This window comes from Gorilla gorilla, chromosome 3 (assembly GCF_029281585.2).
Source record: "Gorilla gorilla gorilla isolate KB3781 chromosome 3, NHGRI_mGorGor1-v2.1_pri, whole genome shotgun sequence".
Taxonomy (NCBI): Eukaryota; Metazoa; Chordata; class Mammalia; order Primates; family Hominidae; genus Gorilla; species Gorilla gorilla.
This window is the reverse complement of record NC_073227.2, coordinates 11,925,453-11,946,064: the sequence shown is the minus strand read 5'-3', so window position 1 is coordinate 11,946,064 and position 20,612 is coordinate 11,925,453. Positions and strand designations below refer to the sequence as shown.

At 50.2% G+C, this 20,612-nt stretch overlaps 1 protein-coding gene across 5 annotated transcripts in view; it reads right to left on the bottom strand.

The window, feature by feature from the left end:
* The window catches only part of RGS12 (regulator of G protein signaling 12), a 148,109-nt gene that overhangs the window by 67,262 nt on the left and 60,235 nt on the right, over window positions 1–20,612 (bottom strand). The window contains exon 1 of one of the 5 annotated variants that reach the window (XM_055384417.2): window positions 2,592–2,979. The exons of the other annotated variants lie outside the window; for them this stretch is intronic. Coding sequence (XP_055240392.2) covers window positions 2,592–2,645 — 54 coding nt within the window. The 5' untranslated portion in view covers window positions 2,646–2,979. Of the gene's footprint in view, window positions 1–2,591; window positions 2,980–20,612 lie in introns of those variants that run through there. 5 annotated transcript variants of the gene reach the window in all.

The following is a 20,612-nucleotide window of genomic DNA, read 5'->3' as shown; positions in this document are numbered from 1 at the left end:
GTTTTTAAACAGTGCAACCCTTTTTAAAGATTTTTAAAATATTAAACAGAACGTCAATGCCCGAAGGGGAGAGAAGCCCTGTGGTCTCTACAAAGTTCTTTCTGTCACACTCTGGCAGCCTGAAGACAACCCCATGCTGAGAGAAATGAAGACAAATCTACACCGCACCTCACGTGCTCCCAAGTCTCTAAAGGGCTTTGCCTTGAGAAACAAAGTTTCTGCCAAGTGTCTGACGCTGCAGAACTTCTTTCCATGAAGGAAGGAAAGGACACCCTGAGACATCACAAAACCACACCCTGATGGCCGCCGCCACCTCCATGCCGGCCACACAGGGCACACCTGGGGGGGCCAGAGTGGATGCACCCCAGGCGGCCTCTGACAGCTGAGGACTAAAGTCAAACCCCTAGCTCGAGCACAGGATGAACATCGGGGAAGCCAACAGCTCGGGCGGCTCCGCGACAACTGTCATGCTCGTCCAGCCGTGCACCAGCAGGGCCTTCAGCTGGGCACGCACTTGCAGTGGGGACTTGTTCCCACGACTCACAGGAGAGGTGGAACTGCCCCGGAAAGTCCCACCCAGGACCCTGTGACAGCCACAGGCTGACTGAACGGCTGCTGCCTGCCAGGGAGGTTCAAGCTGGGCTGCCCAAGGCTGCAGCAGCCCCCCAGCCCAGAGCGGCCACCCCACAGCAGGGCACCCTGGGAGGGGTGCGCAGACAGACCACGAGGGCTCTCTTCCTCCAGGCAATTCGTATTTCTTTGGGGCTGGGGTCTCCGTGCCTCCTCTCAGCATCTAACTAGCGTCAGAGCCTGCAACACCTGACGCCACATGGTTTATGAAACAGGAGGAGGTGCCCCGATTAGGTGATGGGCACGGGCATCTTCCCGGCCTGCCAAAGCCAGGGAACCAGGCATCGACTGATCTGGCCAGCCAGAGCCTCCATTCTCTCCAAGTGGAAATCCCGGCAGCTCCCCCGCGTGCTCTTTGAATGGAGTTGGGCAACAGCTCCTAGAAAGGCGGGGGCGTCCTCCCCCTCAAGATGAGGGGAGCTGGAGACACACGGAACTCCAAAACAGCGCTGCTGCGGACACGGACGGCGGCACCCCAGCATTCCCTGACCCTCCCATTTTTTAGAACAACTACCTGAGGCTTAGAAGGAGAAGCAATTCTGCCGACCCCAGAGGCTTTCCAGCCCCTCGTCTGCTGGCCAGGGCCCAGCCAGGCAGAGCTGCAGCAGAGACGCCCACCCACCCACCGTGCCTCTCTGACTGCGAGAGAGGGAGCCGCTCACTTCTGATGCCTGACGACCACATCAGCCAGATTCCAATACACTCCCGTGAACAACTTATCTGCCAGTGCAAGCATTTGCAAGAGCTTCAAAAGGAAGTCCAAATCATGTAAACAGATACTTACAAAGGCAGGTTTTTAATGACTTTACTCGGAATAAAAAAACAAAATTTTCTACAACTTGCCTGGATACACACTGAGATGAAAGCGCTGCCTACACATAAGTACAAATGGCTAACTGATTAACTGGCCCATTAAACCCACGACAGCTCCAAAATTCACTTTCCGATGCAGGATATGAAACAGAGGTTACGGGAACACATTCCCCCTGCGCCAAAGCGGCCCGCGGCAGGCACGCCCCGAAGAAGACCAGAGCTGCTCCCCCAGCCTCACGCAGCTTCACCTTCCAAGCAGCTTTCCACATGCACAGAAAGCCGGTTGATTTCATCAGGCTCATGCTGGCCCTGCCCGGCAGACCCATGTCTATTTCCCACTTAAAAGGAAGGACGCGGCTCATTTTCCTGTTCCCAACCCCTCCATGCCCCTCATCTCTAAACTAGTAGTTTGTCCTTCGCTTCTCTACAGAAGACTTTAATTAGATATTAGAGAAACATTAAGATTATACAATTCCCAGAAAAGAATGAATTCGAAATCAGTGCCCAGTAAGTACTAAGACTTCTGTACATAATTTAAATTTATTTTTATCTTTGCACCAACACAGCCATAAGAGGAAAATAGAAATTATTTTTATTTCATCTCAAATCTTTTAAAAAGCCATTTTAGAGTAACTTCAACTTCATAAGCTCATATAGTAATCACCGATATGATCTATAGCAGCTATCTATATGCACATTACCCAAATCAACTCATCACATTTAGAAATGTTAAGCTACCATCATTTAAAGAGCCTAAGATTTTAATGTATTTATCTAGCCTAAAATTAATATTTCAACAAAATCAATTCACTCACATCTTTCAAATCTATGAGAATTACCATGGTAAAGGAAAAACATCTGATGCTTTCTGTAAGTTCTGACTTAAAACCTGGCAGCTTGGGCTCCCGAGGGGTTGAGGCCGGCGGCCGGGTGTGTCGGGCCCGGGACGTGCTGCGGTCCCAGAGCCTCGGCTGAGCCTCCGCAGCACTCGCTTTGAGCTGTGGTGCAGACACATGAAAAACATTTCCAAAGCTTATCCTTACAAGCATTTGCAGGTCCCACAGCTGCCACTCGCTAAAACAGGATAACCAGGGTGCCACGCTTTCTTACCACTGATTAAATGAAAAGAAAAAGCCGGAACAACTTACCTGCTGGTCATTAGAAACATGCGTTTCGTTTGACAACTCTTTCCCCAAATTCATTGCAAGGCACCGAGCCACACTAGGCACCCGGCTCTAAGACACACCATTCAACACCGCAGCTTGTGCGTGTGAGAAAAGTTTAAAGGCATTTCCGATGAAGTTCCCTCTCGCTCCCTTCGTAACCCATGGCAACAGGACACTGCAGGAAGCTGTGGCTTGCCAGGGTTTCAGACTCTATCTCAATTGTCTCATCCAAAGAAAGAAGCGCCGTTTACATAAATCACGCTGTGAGATCATTTTTAAACTATTTCCTCTACCAAATCAGAAGAATAAAACTTCGGCCGATAGGGGTAATTTCTCAGTCAGTAAAACAGCTGCAGAGAATTTGTTTTTTTTTTAGCATCGTGGTGCAGTTCACAACCTTAATTACAGTTGCCAATGATTCTATTCTAAGCCTCCACATGCACCAGCTTACTGGGTGGCAGCCAGCGGGATCTGGCACACGCCTAAAGCCCTCTCAGTGCTATCTGTATTCCGTGATCTGCTCTGCCCACCCTCCAAATATATGAAAGAGCCAGAAAGCGAGTGAACCATGATGGATCCTGGCTCTAAAAAGGAAGGAGGAAAGAAAAAGAAAACTATTTGTAAAGCCTAGGGATCACTGCAAAATCATCTGTTAATTTTCTAGAGATTTAGGGGTAAACTGCTCATCCCAAAGTGCTTCCCTGCTGTCAAAATCATGCAGCATGGGCCACCTAGGGTCTCGTCCTAATGGGCTCTAGGAGTCCTAACCCTGAAACATTAGGTTGGGGGAAGCTTCGCCATTAGACCTGGGGAAGCTTCTTGCCAGGAACTGCAAACTCAATGCCCACAGGGCCACCAGGCTAGGTCCATGGCTCTGGGGTCTGGGGTTGGGCTGCCAGCTGGGAAGGAACTGTGCCAGCTCTGCTTCTGCCTTTCTGTGGAGGAACATGAGCATTCCCCGCACGAGAGTGTTCAGAGAGCAGAACCCACAGCACTGGACACACGCTACGTTTCAGAAATGCACAATGGCTGCTTGCAGAATGCGCAGCAGCTCACGCTTCCTTAGAAGGCTTTTCTCAGGAGCTGTGCACGTAACAAAAGTGTGGGGGAGTCTGCAGGAGCGGGGGGTAGGCGCCCAGCCACACCCCCAGCAAGCAGAGGAATCACCCCAAGGCAGCCACACCTCCCTCTGCACAGCTGCTCCTCGCTGAAAGGGGAGCCACCTCCGCTTCTGTCACCAGCCCAGGAAGGGGCTCCCGCCCAAGCTACCGGGACCCCAGGTCAGCCCCATAGGTCTGGAGTGGCCTCAGAAGCCCTGTTCCTCGACAGGGCCCCGCCTCTACCTACCATGGCCCCACCCACTTCCCCTGGGCTCTGGGCCAGAGGGTCTACATTAGGTACGACAGGCATGGCAGGCAGTATGACAGAAGGCGGAGCACGTATAGACCAGACCACATCACCGTTCCTGGGCTAAGCCACATCTCTCAGACAAAACCAGCATCCTCGTCCCCTGCCTTCCCGTCAGCATCCACCCCACCACACACACACAGGCACCCCCCCAACACACACAGGCACCCCCCAACACACACAGGCACCCCCCTACACACACATGCACCCCACACACATGTACCCCCCACACACAGGCACACACACACATAGGCACACACACACACAGGCACCCCACACACACACAGGCACCCCACACACATGTACCCCACACACACAGGCACCCCACACACACAGGCACACACACACACACAGGCACCCCACACACACACACATGCACCCCACACACATGTACCCCACACACACAGGCACCCACACACACACAGGCACACACACACAGGCACCCCCCAACACACACAGGCACCCCCCTACATACACATGCACCCCACACACATGTACCCCACACACACATGTACCCCCCACACACAAGCACCCACATACACACAGGCACACACACACACACAGGCACACACACACAGGCACCCCACACACACACATGCACCCCACACACGTACCCCACACACACACGTACCCCACACACACACAGGCACCCACACACACACAGGCACCCACACACACAGGCACCCACACACACAGAGGCATCTCACCCACAGGCACCCTCCCACACAAAGGCACCCCCCACACACACAGGCACACACACACACACAGGCACCCACACACACAGGCACTCACACACACACAGGCACTCACACACACATAGGCACTCCACACACACAGGCACCCACACACAGGCACACACACACAGGCACACACACAGGCACCCACACACACACACAGGCACCCACCCATGCACATCCACACAGGCACACTTTCAGAGAAAGCAATCTGAAGGTTCTGGAACAACAGCAAGGGGTTCTGGGGTGGCTGGGTGAGCCCCTGACGCTGACCTGCCCATTAACCTCATTGGCTTCTGAGGGGCCTGCACTACTGACAGTTTATAGAGCTTTGGAGGAGACAGTGGTCTCCAGGCGGGAGCAGAGGACAACAGCATCCTGGCCCCCCAGGGCCCCCAGACCCTGGGGACAGCCACCAGCGCCCGAGAACCGAAGGCAGCCTGGGCATGCGTGGGGCCTTCTGCTGAGGGGTTATCACCTAAGTGCTAAACTGATTTCACCTCAATTCTTTCAGACAGAAACATTTTCATCCCATTGTGGTCCATCGAGGACGGAAAGGAAGAAACAATTTCACATTGTCTACGTGGTTTATTCGCAGAGCCCACAAAGCAGCCCAGGCCGCTAGGGGTCCGCCTGTTGCTGTCCGGTCACTAACAACAGGGCCTCCGGGTTCTCCTGTCTCTCTCTAGGCTCCCCCCATCTCCTCTTTTGTGGGAGCCTGTCCTTTTCTGCAGCTGCTGACCTCCCCTGCCTAGCCAGTAACTCCCCTCTGCAGATGGGTGAGGAAAGGGATGGGGCAGGGCCAGAACACGCCTGGGAGAACTCCTGTGACCGCCTGAGGGCCCCAGCAGCAAGTGCCCTGGGGAGATGGGGATGAGCCCCTGCCACATGGTCAGAGGTCCAGGAGCTGCTGACAGCCACATCCCCAGAAGATTCTGGGCCCCAGCCCATCTCCCCTGCTTCGTGCTCCACCTCCCTTGTTTGGATGGATGTGTTTACTCAGTGCCTGGTGGGAGTCGGGTTCAGACCCCGGGCCCGGGAAGCCCAGCACAGCCCTTCACAAACACATGCATGGCCAGTCTGGGCACAGGAAGAAAGCACCGCAAGGCGGGAGCACCCGATCGTGCGCTGCACAGGCACCGCCTCACCAGGACGGGGCGTGAAGAGAAAGTGGGCAGAGTGCTAGCTCGGAAAGGGCGAGCTGTTCTCAGCCCTCCAACGCAGGCCCACCACAGATCCCAGAGAAGGCGAAGCCCCCGTGTGGTGAGCTCGGCAAGTGGGCATGTGAGCCTGGAGGCAGCTGTGGTGCAGCGTGGGGGCTCAGACCTGCATCTCACCGCCCAGCTGGACAACAGGACATGCTTCCTGAGTACCCAGAGGGAGCCCCTCACCTCCCCAGGGGTCTGTCCTGAGCTGGAAACCCAGGGTGAGCAGGCAGGCAGGGCTAGATTGGAGGAGTTCGCAGATGGGAGCTCTGGGTCCAGCCAGGGCAGCAGGGATGATGGGGGTGGCGGGGCAGAGGGCATTCTGGGCGGGGAAGAGCTGAGCCGGGCAGAGGTGAGGACCCACGTGGGCTATGTCCTGGGGCCAGGAGAGGCCTGGCTAACTGGAAAGTTCCAGTGAAGGCAAAGGGGCCTGTGGGGTGACCCAGGGTCTCCAGGACCTGCCAAAGAGCTCCTCCTTGACTCTGGGACGCCTTGCAGGCTCACCTGTCTCCCAGGCCTCTCTCACCAGTTTCTGCCCCCACCCACACCAGTCTCTGCTAGAGGACACATCCCGTGATGCCCCAGCCTAACCAGGGCCTCCTGAGCTTTCCGGCCATTCCTGGCACACAGCTCGACCTGGAGGGAACAGAAGCACTCTCCTGAAGGTTTCTGAACAGCAGAAAGGAGACGAGCGCGCAACACCCAGGAACCGGGACGGCCCTGGTGGACCCCGGCCACAAGCCCTGCTGCCTCCTTCATGGGGCCGGACCACCTCACTCTCAGCTAGGAGGGCGTGGGAGGCAGAGAGGCGGGAACTGGAGGAGCGCCTCTGCTGACCGTGCCCGGGAGACATCTGCAGAGCCCACAGATATGAGCACAGGCCCGGATTCTCTCCCTGCTCTTAACCCTGGAGGCCTCTGGTGGCCAAGCCAAAGGCCCAGGTGTGGCTCCTCTATGGGCAGGGCCCTCAAATCTCCCCCAGCTGGGCTCTCCCATCCTCCTGCCCTCCACCCCTGACCCCGCATAACCAACTAGACAGCTGGCCGCCATATGCCAGTCTGACCCTTTGCAGTCTGCCCAGCACCCGCCCCAGCCCTGTGCCTAACCCCTAACCCCTAACAGTCTGGCGGTCCTGACTGCCTGCCTTCCTTCCCCATTGCCCTTCTCGGGTGGGTCATGGTGCTGCCCAGGCCAGCACCCCCCGGATGAGGTCCCACCACTGCCTGGCCTGCAGCTGCTCACAGCTGTCTCCACCTCGAGCACGCCCCACGCAACGGTGCCCCATGCAGCCCATCCAGGACCAGCTCCACAAGGCAGGGAGGGGTCAACACTGAGCATGTTCCCCACTGCCTCCCCAGAGCCAAAATAATGTCGGGCACATAGTAGGTGTTCAGCAAAGATTCACTCAATGAAAAGGCCCTGAAGCACTGAAGAATCCTATTACATGTCCAGAGTTCACAGGATCTTAAGGACAGTTCAGAAAATTTCCCATATAATGGGTTTAAAAAGCAGACTGGTGTGTGAAAGACCAAGACAAGCAAAGATTTCTAAGTTAAATTCTGAAAACAGCAAAGTCGCAAACCTAAGAGACAGGGTAAAAGGAGCTTATTCTGAAAGGCCTGTGAGGATCTCATTCCTGCACAATGGGACGTGACATCCCAGAGGTGAGTGGGAGGCCAGGAAGAAGCCAACATTATCAACCCAACAGCCAAGAAGGCCGTGTCCGACTCACACCAAGTCTTAGGTCGGACTCGGGGCTCCGTCGGTTTTTGCTGGGATTTACAGCTCTGGATGGGCAAGATCACAGTACAAGCCTCAAGATGGAATCGAGGCAACTCACTGGGGACAGACGCAAAAGCTCCTGCCACCTCCCTCCCTCCTCCCTCCCTCAAGACCTGTCCTCCCTCCCTCCTCTCACCTGTCTCCCTCCTCCCTCCAGACTCCCTGTAAAGGGCCAAGAGTAGGCACTGCCCGCTGTGCAGGCGACACCACGCACTCGACCCCACGCTGCCGCTGTAGCATGAAAACAGCAGACGGAACTGCAGCCCAGGGAGACTCTATTTACGAGAACAGGCAGTGGATCTGGCCGGGGACTGCGGTCTGCCATCCCTGGCCCTGAACATCCCTCTCTGCCCAGTCCCTGAGTCCAGGTCTCTCCCAGGCTCCAGCCCAGGCTCCTGGCTCCAACAGCTCCCGGGGAACCTGCAAACCACCGTCACCTCATCCTCCTGTCATCCAGGGTGCCCCTTCTGCTCCCCTGGAAAGGTGCAGCTTCTGCCCTGGGTGCAGGAGGCTCCATCCAGTGACCACCTGGATTCTGCCTGCCTTGTGTAGGGTGCACCCCTCTGGGTCCCGCACCCTGCCCAGCCTCCTCTCGCCATGGGGAGGGTCCTTCCAAGCAGAGGTGCCAAGCCTCCTCCTGCAGCAGCCAGGCCCTGGTTCTCCCAGGCAGCGCCCGCCAAGTCAGGTGATGGGAAATCAGCCAAGGCCCCCAAATTCTCCAAGCCACACACAGGGCAGTCGCCCTCTCCTTCAGCTCCCGGCAATAAATTTACCCAAAGCTTCTGTCACAGTTAAAATATATAAGTCCAGCTGTCAGCCCGGCTCTCCCTCCCTCTGTCCCTGGGACACCCAGCTGCCCCAGGCCCTGGGCTGTGTCCCAACACCTGCCCTGGCTCCCTCTGAGCGTCGGGCACTCCCCACATCACCTGGCCTCGTTTCCGGGGGCCACGAGCCCCTGGACAGTCTCCTGCTGCTGCTGTTTGTTCAACTCTCCCAAGTAGAGGGCAAGCTCCCAAAGGCAGGACGTTGCCTGGCCCAGCTCTACTGAACCGCAGCTCAGGAACAGTGTGGGCCGACCTCCGTGGGGACATCTGCAGGAGCAGGTTCTGAGGATACACCCACCCTGCCAGGGCCCCTGGGTGAGAGGAGCCCAGTGCCAGGAAGCTCAGCACAGGCTGCAGGGGCTGCCCTCAGACACGGAGGCCCCAAGTCACAGTTACGGCAGACGGACATCACGAGCCCAGGAGCCCCGACGTGCAGCCAGTGATGCGGTGCTAGTGTCAGATGGTGACATCCAAGCCAGAACTCAAGAGATGACAAGGCCATCCCCAGGGCTTATACAGCAACCCTTACAAACAGTTACATGATTCATCTAAGATAAATCCTGCTTATTTTCCTGGTGAATAGAGAAAAGCACAAATATGAATAAAATACAGTTCTGGCCATCTCAAGACACGTGCAGAATCGGAGAGGGAAGCGTTTGAAACCACAGACGATGTGACTGAGCAGAGTCCCAGACTCCCGGTGCCCGGCCTCTCCGGCAGCATGGCTTCTGCAAGCCTGGGGGGCCTGTGCCCTCCCCATCCCAGCACTGCCCTTCCCCAGCTTCCCCCGCCCACTCCTCAAGTACCTCCCAGCCCTCCAGGCCACCCTCAGGTTTCTAGTACCAAGCTTCCTTCCAGTCCCTGACCCCTGGGTCCCAGGGGTTCTGTCTGCCTCCCTTCACTCTGGTGACCCCACTCCCTCCCAGCTCTTGTTGGGAGCCACTGTTGGTCTTTGGGCTGTTCCCGCCAAGCCTGCCCCAACCCAGGAGGGCCAGCAGGTCCACACGCTGCCGCCTCACTCCCGCACGGAGCCCTGCAGTGCGCGCCGGGTGAGCGGGACGCTGCGTCCATCTCCACGGCAGGCAGTGCTGTGGTTTCCCAAGCAGATTCTTCTACACGCGGAACCCGCACACCCCTGTCCGTCTCGCCTCTTGCCGCTGCACTTCTCCCCACTGCCAACAAGCAGCAGTTCAGGCCCCGCGGCTCCTTACCGGGAGTCAACTGACCACAAGGCTTGGGGTCTCTCAGCGAGGCTGGAACCCAAAACGAAAGTCAAAGAAACAGAACATGAGCCAAGCTTAAACAGGATTTTTAAAAATTGTTTCTCTTTAAAATAGCTGAAGCTCTTTGATGAGGGAAACAATAGAAAATTATAATCACTGGTCACTTTTTCCATTTTAACATAATGCCACTTTGCAGAAATAATTCCAAAAACACTAGGATTTATGGGGTAAGAAGAGGGAGAGAACTGCTAGTTCCAAACAGCCTTGCCATGCACACTCACTGATGCACACTCACACACACGCACACACACCCCCACACTCACTGATGCGCACTCTCACACACTCACATACACACGCCTTCACACATGCGCACACACTATCTCACACACACATACACCCTCGCGTTCCAAATGGCCTTGCCATGCACTCACAGACGTGCACACTCTCACACATATACACACCCTCACACACATGCCCTCACACACTGGCACGTGCACACACACACCTTCGCGTTCCAAATGGCCTTGCCATGCACATTCACACTGATGCACACATGCTCTCACACACACCCTCGCACACACCCTCACACACCCTCACACTCAGTCTCACACTCCCACACACTGACACACCCTCACTCTCACAGTCACACACACCCTCACACACACCCTCACATCTTCACACACACACCCTCACACACACTGACATCCTCGCACCCTCACACACACATACATACACCCTCACCCTCACACTCAGCCTCACTCCCAATGACACACCCTCACTCTCACATTCACACACACCCCCCACAGACATCCTCGCACCCTCACACACACCCTCACACCCTCACACCAACCCTCACACCCTCACACCAACCCTCACATCACACACACCCTCACACAAACCCTCACAACACACCCTCACACACACTGATCCTTGCACCCTCACACACACCCTCACATATATACACACACCCTCACACACACCCTCGCACCCTCACACACACACACCCTTGCACAACCCATACCTTCACAGATACACCCTCACATACCTTCACACACATCCTCACACACTGACCCTCACACACACCCTCACACACTCTCACTCTTCACGACATGAGGCGACACACTGGTTAGGACAGCTAAGGAAAAATGTGCCCCTCAACCTGGCACTCGCAGGAGGTCCTGCAGACCCAGTCCTGCCTGGCTTGGGCAGGGTCTGGAACCCCACCCACACCCCATGTCCCCCACCTCGGTCCCCAGCACCCTACCCCTCCTTCACTGCCGCTGCCCTTTGAGACAGGGAACACAGGTGGAGAAACCTGCGACCAAAACCCAAGTGCACCAGCCCAGCTCCATCCACAGCGGACGGCCACCCTCCATACCCCTCCATACCCACAGCAGCCTGCTGTGGGTGACGGTGACGAGGGGGAGCGCTACACACTGGCTCCTGGCTCCCAACACTGACTTCCCCAGGCAGGTTGGGGGCATTGTTCCCTGCAAGCCTCAGTCCCAAGAACACAGCTCTACCAGGAGCCTGGCCTGTGAGAGGCACTGACGCACGCGGGCCTGTCTTCTAGGCCCTTGGTGTAGCTCGAAGACATTTCGCCAACACTTTAGACCATCTCTGTCTGAACCTGACTTAACACCTGGAAGGCACAGACGTCCCCTCTGACTGCATCCTTCCTCAACAGGCCTGTCGCTGCCTCCCTTGCAGAACAAACAAAACTCGCCCCTGCAATTCCCAGAGCAGCTATGTCATCCTCTGACCTGCACCTCTTGCCTCGGGAGCTCCTCCAGGTGCTCCTCACTGAGGGCCTTCCCTCGCTCCTGCTACCTGGCGCCAGTTCATGCCCTCGGTTTCCATCCCACCCGGCTCACAGGCCAGCCTGCCCCTCACCATTTCTGCTCATGCGCCCAGGTCCCAGGCCCCATCTTGCTTTCAGGCCCACTTTCAAACCCTCATCCCAGACACTAACACTGCCTGCTCCGGGCTGATGCCCCAGCCATTCAAAAGGGCTGGAAAAAAATACCCACAATCAAGCTGCCATTTTTGTCATCAACTATAACACAAATTCAGAAGAGTACAAAACAGAAAAGCATGGCTCGGTGGTTTATCATAAAGTGAAGCCCACGTAGCCCCCATCCAGTTCACAATGAAAAGCAGAAGCATGTTCCAGCTCTTCTTTATGGTGCTACCAGTGAAGCATATAACCTAAAACCATGGTTTTCAACAGTCTTGCCTGTTTCCAGATTTCTATAACTGGAATGACACATGTGCGTTGTCTTGCATCTGCCATCTTTCTGTGATGTTTATCCATGTTATTAAGACAGCCATAGTCCATTAGCTTCTACTGCCACCGAGCATCCCACTGCAAGAATAAATCATAGGCTATCTGTCCTTTTCACCGCTGGTGGGCAGTCAGGCTGCTTCCGTGTAGGGATCTTATGAATATTGCTATTTTGAATTCTTGCACATGCTCTTGGTACACATGATGGAACTCTAGGAATTTGCCTGGAAACTTTCTCATATGTGACTTTGGCTAGCACCTGTAGTAAAATGTCTACTCAAATCCCTTGCTCACTGTGCATTTGAGCCATTTGTCATTCTCATGGACGTGCTGCATTCTCAGGGTCCGTGGGCCTTTGTGGGTTAGCCGCACTGTCCTCTCGCCCTTCTTTCTAGGAACGGTATGTTTTGATGAGTGCAAGTTCCTAACATTCATTTAATCAAAATCAGCAGTCTGCCTTTACAGTGAGTGCCTTTTGTGTCTGTTTTAAAAGCTTTTGCCTCCTCAATATCATGAAGATATATCTATAACTTTCTTTTGCCCTTCATAAGGACAATTAGAAAATATCTGAGACAAATTAAAATGAAAATACAACATACCAAAACTTATGGAACACAGCAAGAGTAGTACTAAGGGGGAAATTTATAGCCTTAAATGCTTACATAAAAAATTTAAAAGATCTCAAATCAACAATTTAGTTTTACAACTTAAGAAACTAGGGAAAAAAAAAAAAAACTAAACCCAAAGCTAGAAGAAGAAAGGAAATAATAAAGATTAGAGCAGAGATCAATGAAATAGAAAATAGAAAAACAAGAAAAAAATTAACAGAACCTAGTTGGTTCTTTGAAAGGATCAACAAAATTGACAAATCCTTTGCTAAATGAACTAAGGGAAAAAAAGAGAAGACTCAAATTACTAAAATCGGAAATGATAAAAGGGACATTATTACCAATTCCACAGACATAGCAAGAATTATAGAGGAGTACTGTGAACAACTCTACACCAATACATTGGATAACCTAGATGAAATGGTTAAATTCTTAGAAACACAAAACCTACCAAGACCAAATCATAAAGAAACAGAAAATCTCGCCAGGCGCAGTGGCTCAAGCCTGTAATCCCAGCACTTTGGGAGGCCAAGGCGGGCAGATTGCTTGAGCCCAGGAGTTCAAGACAGCATGGGCAACATGTTGAAACTCCAGCTCTACAAAAAAAATTTAAAAGTATGGCTAGGCACGGTGGCTCATGCCTGTAATCCCAGCACTTTGGGAGGCCGAGGTGGGCGGATCACCTGAGGTCAGGAGTTCGAGACCAGCCTGGCCAACATGGCGAAACCCTATCTCTACTAAAAATACAAAAATTAGCCAGGCATGGTGGCACACACCTGTTGTCCCAGCTACTCAGGGGGCTGAGGTGGGAGGATCACTTGAACCCAGGAGGTGGAGTTTGCAGTGAGCTGAGATTGTCCCACAGCACTCCAGCCTGGGCAAAAGAGTAAGACGTTGCCTCAAAAAAAAAAAGAAAAAAGAAAAAAGAACTAGAAAATCTGAATAGACCTATAACTAGTAAGCAAACTGAATCAGTAATAAAGAAAAATCTCCTGATAAAGGAAAGCCCTGGACCTGAGGGCTTCACTGGTGAATTCTACCAAACATTTAAAGAGCTAATATCAATCCTTCTCAAACTCTTTCTAAAAGAAGAAGGGGGAGAGGGAGGAGGAAGAGAAGGGGGAGAGGGAGGAGCAAGAGAAGGGAGAGGAGAAGGGGGAGGAGGGGGAGGGGGAGGAGGAGGAAGGGGAGGGGGAGGAGGAGGAAGGGGAGGGGGAGAAGGAGGAGGTGGGGAACGGGGAGGAGGAAAGAAGGGGAAGGAGGGGGAGGGGGAAGAGAAGGGGAGGAGGGAGAGGAGAGGGAGGAGGATGAGGGAGAGGAGGAGGTGGAGGGGAAGGGGAGGAGGAGGAGGGGGAGAAGGGGAGGAGGAAGAGGGGGAGAAGGGGGAGGAGGGGGAGGGGGAGGAGGAGAAGGGGGATGGGGAGGGGAGGAGAGGGAGGAGGGGAGGAGGAGGAAGAGGGGGAGGGGACGAGGAGAGGGAGGAGGGGAGGAGGAGGAAGAGGGGGAGGGGAGGAGGAGGAAGAGGGGGAGGGGAGGAGGAGGGGGAGGGGAGGAGGGGGAGGGGAGGAGGAGAGGGAGGAGGGGAGGAGGAGAGGGAGGAGGGGAGGAGGAGGAAGAAGGGGAGGGGGAGGGGGACGGGGGAGGAGGAGAGGGAGAAGGGGGAGGAGGAGCAAGAAGGGGAGGGGGAGGAAGGGGAGGAGGAGGGGGGATGGAGAGGAGGAGGAGGGGAAGGGGGAGGAAGGAGGGAAGGGGGAGGAAGGAGAGAAGGGGGAGGGGGAGGAGGGGAAGGAGGAATACTTCCTCTTCTATGACAGTATTACCCTGACATCAAGCCAGACAAAGACAATACAAGAAAACTAGAGACCAATATTCATGATGAATATGGATGTAAAAATCCTCAACCAAATACTAGCAAACTGAATTCAGCAGCATATTAAAAGGATTATACACCATCACCAAGTGGAATTTATTCCTATAATGCGAGGGTAATTCAACATATGAAAAATCAATCATTGTAATACACCCCATTAACAAAATTAAGAGGGAAAATCACATCATTAACTGATGCAAAAAATTTTCACAAAATTCAGTACCTTTTCATGACTTAAAAAAAAACACTCAGTAAACCAGAAATAGAAGGAAACTACCTCAACATATAAAAGGCATTAGTGAAAAATTAACAACAACCATCATCTCCATTGGAGAATGACAAAGCTTTTCATCTAAGATCAGGAACAAGGCATGAATGCCCACTTCGACAATTCTTTTTAACACAGTACTGTAAGTTCTAGCCAGAGCAATTAGGCAAAAAAGAAATGAAAGGCCCCCAAACTGGAAACAAACAAGTAAAATTATCTCTGTTCACAGATGGTAAGATATTTTATGTAGACTATTCCACCAAAAAAAAACCTACTAGAGCTAACAAATGAATCCTGCCAATAGGAGGACACAAAATCAACACACAAAAATCTGTTGCATTTCTACACTAACAGTGAATAATCTGAAAAGGAAATTATAAAAACAATTACATTAACAATAGTATAAAAAGAATACTGAGGAATTAACTGAACCAAGGAGGTGAAAGACTTGTACAATGAAAACTAGAAAACACTGCTGAAAGGAATAAAGACATAAGTAAATATAACATATCCCATGTTGATGGATGGACAGACTTGATATAGTTAAGATGTCAATACTCCCCAAAGCAATCTGCAGATTCAGTGTAATCCCTATTGAAATCCCAATGACTTTTTACAGAAATAGAAAAACCCATCCTAAAATTCACTTGGAATTTCAAGAGACCCTAAATAGCCCAAACAATCTTGAAAAAGAAGAACAAAGCTAGAGGACTTGTACTTCCTGATTTCAAAGCTACAGTAATCAAAACAGTGTGGCACTGGCAAAAAGACATACACATAAGACTAATGGAATAGAACAGGAAGCCCAGAAATAAACCCTTACATAAATAGTCAAATCATTTTTGACAAGGGTACCAAGACCATTCAATGGGGAAAGGATAATCTCTTCAATAAATGGTGCTGGGAAAAGGATATCCACATGCAAAAGAATAAAAATGGACCTTTACCTAACACCATATACAAAAATTACTTCAAAATGGATCAAACACATAAATAACACCTGAAACTATACAATTTAGAAGAAAATAGGGTTTTCTTCAAGACACTGGATTTGGCAATGATTTCCTGGATATCAAAGGCACAGGCAACAAATGAAAAAATAGATAAATTGGACTTCATGAAAATTTAAGAACTTTGTACACCAAAGATAATATCAATAGAGTAAAAAGGCAACCCACAGAATGAGAAAACATTTGCAAATCATGTATCTGATACGGGGTTAATATCTGGAATACATACAGAGGAACTTCTATAACTCAACAACAAAAACAAACAATCCAATTAAAAAATGGGCAAAGGACTTGAGTACACATTTCTCCAAAGAAAATATGCAAAGAGCCAGAAAGCACATGAAAAGATGCTCAACATCACTAAACATTAGGGAAATACAAATCAAAAAAATGAGACACCACTTCACACTCACTAGGATGACTACTATCAAAAAAACAGAAAGTGCTGTTGTCAAGGAGAAGCTGGAAACCTTGTGCACTGTCATTAGGAATATCCAGTGGTGCAGCCACTATGGAAAACAGTACGGTGGTTCCTCAAAAATTAAAAATAGGATTACCATATGATACAGAAATTCCACTTTTGGGATATGCCCAAAAGAATGGGAAGCGGGAACTCGAACAGGTATTTATACACCCATATTCATAGCAGTGTTATTCACAATAGCTAAAACACGGAAGCAACACAAGTGTCTATCAACAGGTGAACAGATAAGCAAAATGTGAGTATATCCATACAGTAGAATATCATTCAGCCTTAAAAAGGAAGGACATTCTGACACAAGCTACAACATGGATGACCCCAGAACATTATGCCAAGTGAAATAAGCCAGTTACAAAAAGACAAATACTGTATGATTTCACTTAGAATAGTGAATACTATTCTAGTGATACCTAGAATAGTCCAAATCATAGAGATAGAAAGTAGAATGGTGGCTGCCAGGGGCTGGGGGTGGGGGGGGAATGGGGAATTAGTGTTTAAGGGGTATAGAGTTTAACAAGATGAAAAAACTTCTAGAGATGGATGGTGGTGATGGTTGCACATTATGAAAGAGTTTAGCAACACTGAACTGCATATTTAAAAATGGTTAAAATAATAAATTTTGTTGTATGTATTTTACCACAATTAAAATAAATTGAAAGGCCAGGCATGGTGGCTCATGCCTGTAATCCTAGCACTTTGGGAGGCCAAGGCAGGTGGATCACTTGAGCTCAGGAGTTTGAGACCAACCTGGACAAGATGGTGAAACCCTGTCTCTACAAAAAATACAAAAATTATCCGGGCATAATGGCTCACTCCTGTACTCCCAGCTATATGAGGGGGCTGAGGCCAAAGGATCGCCTGAGCCCAGGAGGCAGAGGTTGCAGTGAGCCAAGATTACACCACTGCACTCCAGCATGGGTGACAGAGCAAGAAGCTATCTCAAAAAAAAAAAAAAAAAAAAAAAATTGAAAAACATAATCTCGGCCCTTTATATTTCCATGAAGATTTTAGAATCATCTTCTTTAATCAAAAACCTCTTGGCATTTTGATTAAAACTGCACTGAATCTATAGGTCATTTTCTAAATGTATACACAATTGATTTTTGTATATTAACCATATATCTAGCAACCTTGTTGAATTAATTCATTTTAATAACTGATCTACAGATACTTTGGAATTTTCTTTTGTTTTTTCCTTTTTTTTTTTTTTTTTTTGAGACAAGGTCTCACTTTGTCCCCCAGCCTAGAATGCAGTGGCACAAACACAGCTTACTGCAGCCTTGACCTCCCAGGCTCAGGCAATCCTCCCACCTCAGCCCCACAAGCAGCTGGGACTACGGGCGCACACCACCATACCCGGCTAACTTTTGTATTTTTTGTAGAGACAGGTTTTAGCCATGTTGTCCAGGCTGGTCTCAAACTCCTGAACTCAAATGATCTGCCCACTTCAGCCTCCCAGAGTGCTGGGATTACAGGCGTGAGCCACCACGGGACTTTTGGATCTTCTGTTACAATCACATCATCTGAGAACAGTAACATTTTCACTTCTTCTTTGCAAGCTTTTTAAACTTTTGTTTTTACTTTCTTAGTACACTAACCAGGACTTCCGGTAACGATTTAAATTGAAATCTTTCTCTTGTTCCTGATGGCAAAGGGAAAGCTTAATTATGATGCCACACAGTGTTTAGATATCCTTATCAGATTAAGGAATTTCCCTTTAATTCTTTTAACTTTGTTTTACCATAAATGGATACTGAACTTTACCAAATGCCTTTCCTGCTTCTGTTGAGATAATACTTTTTTAATGTATTCTGTTAAAATAGTAAGTTAAATTGATTGATTTTCAAATGTTAAAAAATAGTGTGTCCTTGAAACAAATGTGTATGTTACCCTTTTTATAAATTGCTGGAATCACCTTGCTAATGTTTTGTTTAGGATTCTCACGCCTATGTTTATTAGCAAGCTTGGCCTATGATTTCCCTTTCTTATGTCCTTTGTCAGATTTTTGATACCAAGGTTATGGTAGCCTCATAAAATGAGTTGGGAAATAATCTTTCTTTATTTTTTGTTAGTTTGTCATTTTTCTGTTTCATTATTTGATGCTTTTACCTTTTATTATTGCCTAGCTTTGACGTCCTATAATTCTGTTCTACAACTTTCTGTCTAACTTCTTGAGATGACGTTCTATTTTCCTTCTAACGTATGCACTGAAAGCTGTGAACTCTCCTTTATGCACAGTTTCAGCTATATCCCACAAGTTTAGATATGTAGTATTCTCATTGATGTTTGTTTCAAAACGCTTTCTAGCTCCCATTGTGATTGCGTCTGTGAACTCTGGATTATTTTGCAATGGACTGCTTACTTAGCAAACACATTTTGCTGTTGGTTTACAGTGTACCTGCACTGTGGCAGGAAACAGTTTCTGCAGGACAGGCTTGAATATTTTTGAGACTTGCTTTACGGTCCAGCACATGTAATGCCCAGGTTCATCAGCTTTTGTTAATGTTCCAAGGGCTTAGGAAGAATGCACTTACTGAGTGTGGCATCACATGAAAGTCCATTTGGGAGAGAGAGTCATCAACACACCCAGGATGATTAAGTACCAACTAAAGACAAAATGTGAAAGGCAGGTGTCCCTGGCAGAATCTAATGAAGTCCTAATCCCCTACAGCCAGAAGGCAGACATGGCAGAGCCCCACTCAGGACTTGTAAAGGTGAGCAGAGCCTCCAATAAGTGGAATTCTCAGCTCCACCAGGCTTCCCATGTTGCGGGAGGAAAACAAGGTGTTCCTGGGGCAAGCTGGCTGGGCAGCCAGCAAGGGTATTGCTTAATTTACACAGTTTTAAAGAATCAAGGCCAAGGGCAGCAACCCCCATAAAGTCATGATCCTTTGTCCAGTTTGAAAAATGTGAGCCATTTCTCAAACCTGGAAGCCACTAATTAAAGGAACGCCAGAACAGAATTAGGCAGGTCCCTGTAACACCAAGGCATGTGTCATCAATAGTCATTTCCCCAGTCTTTCTCCATAGGGCTGTTGGCCACTTGCTTGGGAAGTAGTGTGTTAAGGAAAGGGGAGTGCCCAGAGCTTTCTGGTTTTGTTGAACTTAGGGTATGAACGGACACTATCTGCGGACCCAAAGCACTACCACGTTCTCCCTATAAAGACGGGGCATATGGAAGCCAGGTTATGAAGGGAGTCCTGGCCCCAGTCTAGCTCACAACAGATCCACAGATCCACAGATCCACCCATGGTCATTTCCCTAGTTCCCAAATATATACATGAAATGACTGGCAGAACCCTCACATTGGTTCCTTCACTCACTAGGTAAGAGCTACTAAGCTGGAAAAGTCAAGGAGAAGCCCATGGCACAGTCTCCTTCCCCCAACTCAAACCAAGACGGTTAGTGAAAAACAATGCCACATCAGGGAAGGAACAGCCCAGACTGGTACCATCCTCGAAGACTTCAAAAAAGGTGAAAGTGGTAGTCCCTGTCATACCCAAGTTAACTCATACCAGTCCGGTCCTACAAAGTTCAGATGGATCACGGTGATGACAGTGAGCTACCACAAACTTAACTAAGAAGCAGCGCCAATCACAGCTGCAGCGCCAATCACAGCTGCTGTGCCAGATGTGGTACCTTTGCTAGAGTACAGTAACATCCCCTCAGGACGCAGTGTGCACACACTGATCTAGGAATGCCTTCTTTTCCATTCCTATCAGAAAGATGAAACTCAGTTCACTCTCACATAGGATAGGCAGTAGTGTACGTTTGTAGTCCTGCCCCAGGCCTCGTTAACCCTCCCACCCTCCAGCAAGGTAGTCCCAGAGGACCTGTATGATCTGGTTCAACTCAGACATCACAGTGGCTCATTATACCTTTAACATCAGGCTAACTGGAGCAGATGAGCAAGAAGCGGAAAGTACGCCGGAGGCCTTAGTACACCACACGCACTCTGGAGGGTGCAAGACAGAACCTACAGAGACTCAGTGGCCTGCCCCATCGGCAAAGTTTTAGGAGTCAAACATCCCTTCCAAAGAAAGGGACAAATTATTTTAACTCACAACTCTTGTCTGTCAGACAGAAGCCAATGTCTGGTAGGCCTCTTTGGGTTTGTGAAAGTTGTCAGATTCAAAACGGAGTCACTATGTTAAAAACCCTGATCAATAGAGCTAGGGAAGGTTAGGAAGGCAGGATTCAAATGCCTGATAACAAGACTTATCACAAACGACTGGAAAACTACAACCTTGCACAAAGGCCAAACAACCTTACACACACACACAAATTACTTCTGCAAGGACATCTGC